The 3,420-nt window shown below is 37.7% G+C and overlaps 1 protein-coding gene across 1 annotated transcript; it reads right to left on the bottom strand.

Moving 5' to 3' along the window:
• Positions 1–2,113: 2,113 nt before the first annotated feature.
• Positions 2,114–2,944, bottom strand: LOC141651688 (uncharacterized). The gene has a single exon (XM_074459388.1). The coding sequence runs from the start codon at positions 2,942–2,944 to the stop codon at positions 2,114–2,116; it is 831 nt and encodes a 276-aa protein (XP_074315489.1).
• Between the last annotated feature and the right edge of the window lie 476 nt (positions 2,945–3,420).

The raw sequence follows: 3,420 nt of genomic DNA on the forward strand, positions 1-3,420 counted from the left end.
CTCCGGAGTTCCTTCAAGACGGTGCCATTCGGAAATGCGTTTCGACAAAGACGGTGTTCTTGGGAGGCGTGCCACTTGAAGATTCAAGGGACCAAAGGAGTTGGTTTCCGAATATGTAATAGATTATTTGATTTTCTATTTTAGGAAGGCCATACTAGGAATTTATTATTTGTTTTGCATTTCTTTTAATATATTGCATGCATTGCCAAATCGCCATAACAACACATGCATATCATATCGAGTCTTCGACCGTATCAATTATAATTATCAATAATTCGAATTTTAGTTCACTTAAAATTGATAGATAATAAATTGACAAGACCTTTACTTTTAAAAGATTGAGACGTAGCCTTACCAAATAGTAGGAGCCCATGAATCTAAATTTCATATAGGTACAATACGGTATTGAAATATTATACCGGGGTGCTTGCTTTGACGTTGGGTGAGTGGTGTAATAAATAGTTATTACACTTCGAAAATTTGGTTGATCTCAACGAAGGTATTTTGCGACCGTAGCCGCAAAAAGTTCGGGCTAAAGATGAATTTAACGTAAATTCATCGACCGAGAGTTCTAATTGTAGAATCGGTTAAGAGGGTTAATCCACCAAGTTATATTAGTAAAGATATAGAGGGCCCGTAGGCTCACATCCAAGTTAATATGAATTTTAGATCTCGGAATCATTATCATAGTTGGGTAAAGGTCACTATGAAAATGCTATACTTGTATTAAAATTTACGAGTATTATAACGATAAATGTTAATTGTTTCCTTCATCTCCGTTTTGGTAGTTATTTATCCGCAATGGATTCATCTAATAATCTTACACCGATTACTATTAATTCGTGGCTCCAATCATTCAATGAAAAATGCTCCTTGTATGACAATGACCCGATTAGAGAACTACGCTTTGGCATAGGTGAGGATGGAAATCTTTGCTACCTTACCACTACCACACCTCCCACTCCTATATTCATGCCCACTTCCTTGGTAAGAGAATCTTGTGAGGAGAATCTCACAAATTCCAAGGTATCCGTGTTTGTAGAAGCAAGGAGAAATATCATATTGAGTGGGAGTTCTAGCAAGAATGTCCTTGCAACTGAAAGGAGTAATGGTATTACTAAAGGAAAAGCAAAGAAGGGTAAGAAACCCAAACCCGATAATGAATTGGAAGTAGATAGTGAGACTACCACAACCAAAACCAAGAAGGGTGCCCAATTCTACGATGAATGTCATTATTGTAATGTCATGGGCCATTGGAAGCGTAATTTCCCCAAGTATTTGGAAGATATCAATATTGGAATTGTCACTCCACTTAGTAATATTTCTTCCGAAATCTTTGTTATTGATATAAATTATAATTCCACCTCAACGTGGGTATTGGATACCAGTTGTGGTTCTCATCTTTGTAATCATTTACAGGGGTATGGGAATGTGGAAAAGCTGAACAAGTGTGATGTAGATCTCCGACTAGGAAATGGAGCTAGGGTAGCCGCCACTTCAAAAGGGAATTATGAACTTGTTTTAGCTAATAGCTTTGAGTTGTACTTACATAATTGTTGTTATGTACCCACTTTGTCTAAAAACAATATTTCCATTTCTATGTTAGACATGGAAGGATTTTTTTTTTCCTTCTGCCATAAAAAACAATCGTTGTATTTTGTTGAAAATGACTTGGCTGTAAGCCAAGCCACTTCAATCAATGGTATTCATGTTTTAGACACTTCCAACTTAACTAAAGATATCTATAACATACAATCCAAAAGACTCATAACTAGTGATCCAAATGATTTGTACATTTGGCTTTTTCGATTAGGTCACATAAATGAGAAACGCATTAAAGGGCTAGTGTCGACTAGATTTATTGGACCATTTGATTTTCAATCATATGGAATATGCGAATCTTGTCTCCTTCGCAAATTTGATTCATATCCCCTTTAGTGGTAAAAGGACACATGCAAGTGATTTTTTTTTTTTTTTTTTTTTTTTTTTTTTTTTGATGAAATGTAAGTTTCCATTAAGCACGAAACAGCTATTACAAGCTACATACATTTTAAGACATAATACAATTTTTAACACCTCCCCTCAAAGAGGGAAGACATAAGACAATACAAATTTAAAGGAATACATCATTCATCCCATCAGGGGGTACAGTTATCCTAGTAGCAAGATGCATCCTAATTTCATGCATAATCTGGGAGCTCAAAACCGCAGGCCTCATCAGCAACCCATCAACCCGAGCCCTATTTCTTTGAAGCCAGAGATGATAGTAAGCTGCCATAACCATACACAATAGACCCTTTTTCTTCAGCTGCGTACACTGATATCCCTCAGTCCATTCCAACAGATCAGAGTGAGGAATAACCACCTGACACAGCCTAGACAAATCATCTAGCACCTGCCTGCTATATACACAAGTCTGAAAGATGTGATCATAGCTCTCAGTGCCCTGTCCACATAGCAGACATCTATCATCAGGTGCAATACCCAAAGCAAATAATCTTTCCTTGAGCATCAAAGCTCTCCTAGCAATCATCCAGCAGATAACCTGATGTTTAGGTATACAAACCTGATGCCAAATCAGTTTATGCCATGACACAGGCTGAAATTTCTGTCTCAGCATATCATAGCCACTACCAATGGTATAGCCCTTAGGATCCATGATCCACTGTCCATCTGAGTAACCAGGAGCCAGAATATCACGAGCTCTACAGACCTGTTTCCAACCCCAACTGATATCACCACTGGGTTGGTAATTAGGCCATAGACCCCCCTTTATATACACCTGATGTACCCACTTCACCCACAGTCTATCAGGACTACAATAGACCCACCAAACAAGCTTTCCAATTGCAGCCATATTCCAAGAAAAACTGTCTCTAATTCCAAGACCTCCTTCAGACTTAGGAGCACACACCCTCTCCCAACTTACCTTTGGAACTCTCATATAATCCACAGTACCATCCCAAAGATAGTTCCTATAAATGGAGTTAATTTTATTGAGGACCCCCTTTGGAATGATAAAAAATATTGATCCAATAACTATATATGGCAGTTAGGACAGAGTTAACTAAAATCAGTCTCCCAGCATAGGAGAGCTTTTTGGTCCCAAAGCTCCTAATTCTCTGAACCAACTTTTCTACCAACACCTGACAATCTGCCTTAAGCATTCTCCCACAAGTAATAGGTATCCCCAGGTATTTAAAGGGCATTTGCCCTTCACAGAACCCAGAAATCTGTAGAATATCATGTAAAAGTGACGAAGTAGTCATAATTTCCCCTTGCGGTGATGCTCATAGGAACACATACATCGGCATGTATTAGTTCTAACAAATCTGGGTTCTGATGATTTAAGTAGATATGGGTATGTTTACTTAATCAAATATAAAGCGAATCATTTGAGAAATTTAAAGAATTTCTAAA

The sequence above is a fragment of the Silene latifolia genome, chromosome 4, assembly GCF_048544455.1.
Source record: "Silene latifolia isolate original U9 population chromosome 4, ASM4854445v1, whole genome shotgun sequence".
NCBI classification, from domain to species: domain Eukaryota; kingdom Viridiplantae; phylum Streptophyta; class Magnoliopsida; order Caryophyllales; family Caryophyllaceae; genus Silene; species Silene latifolia.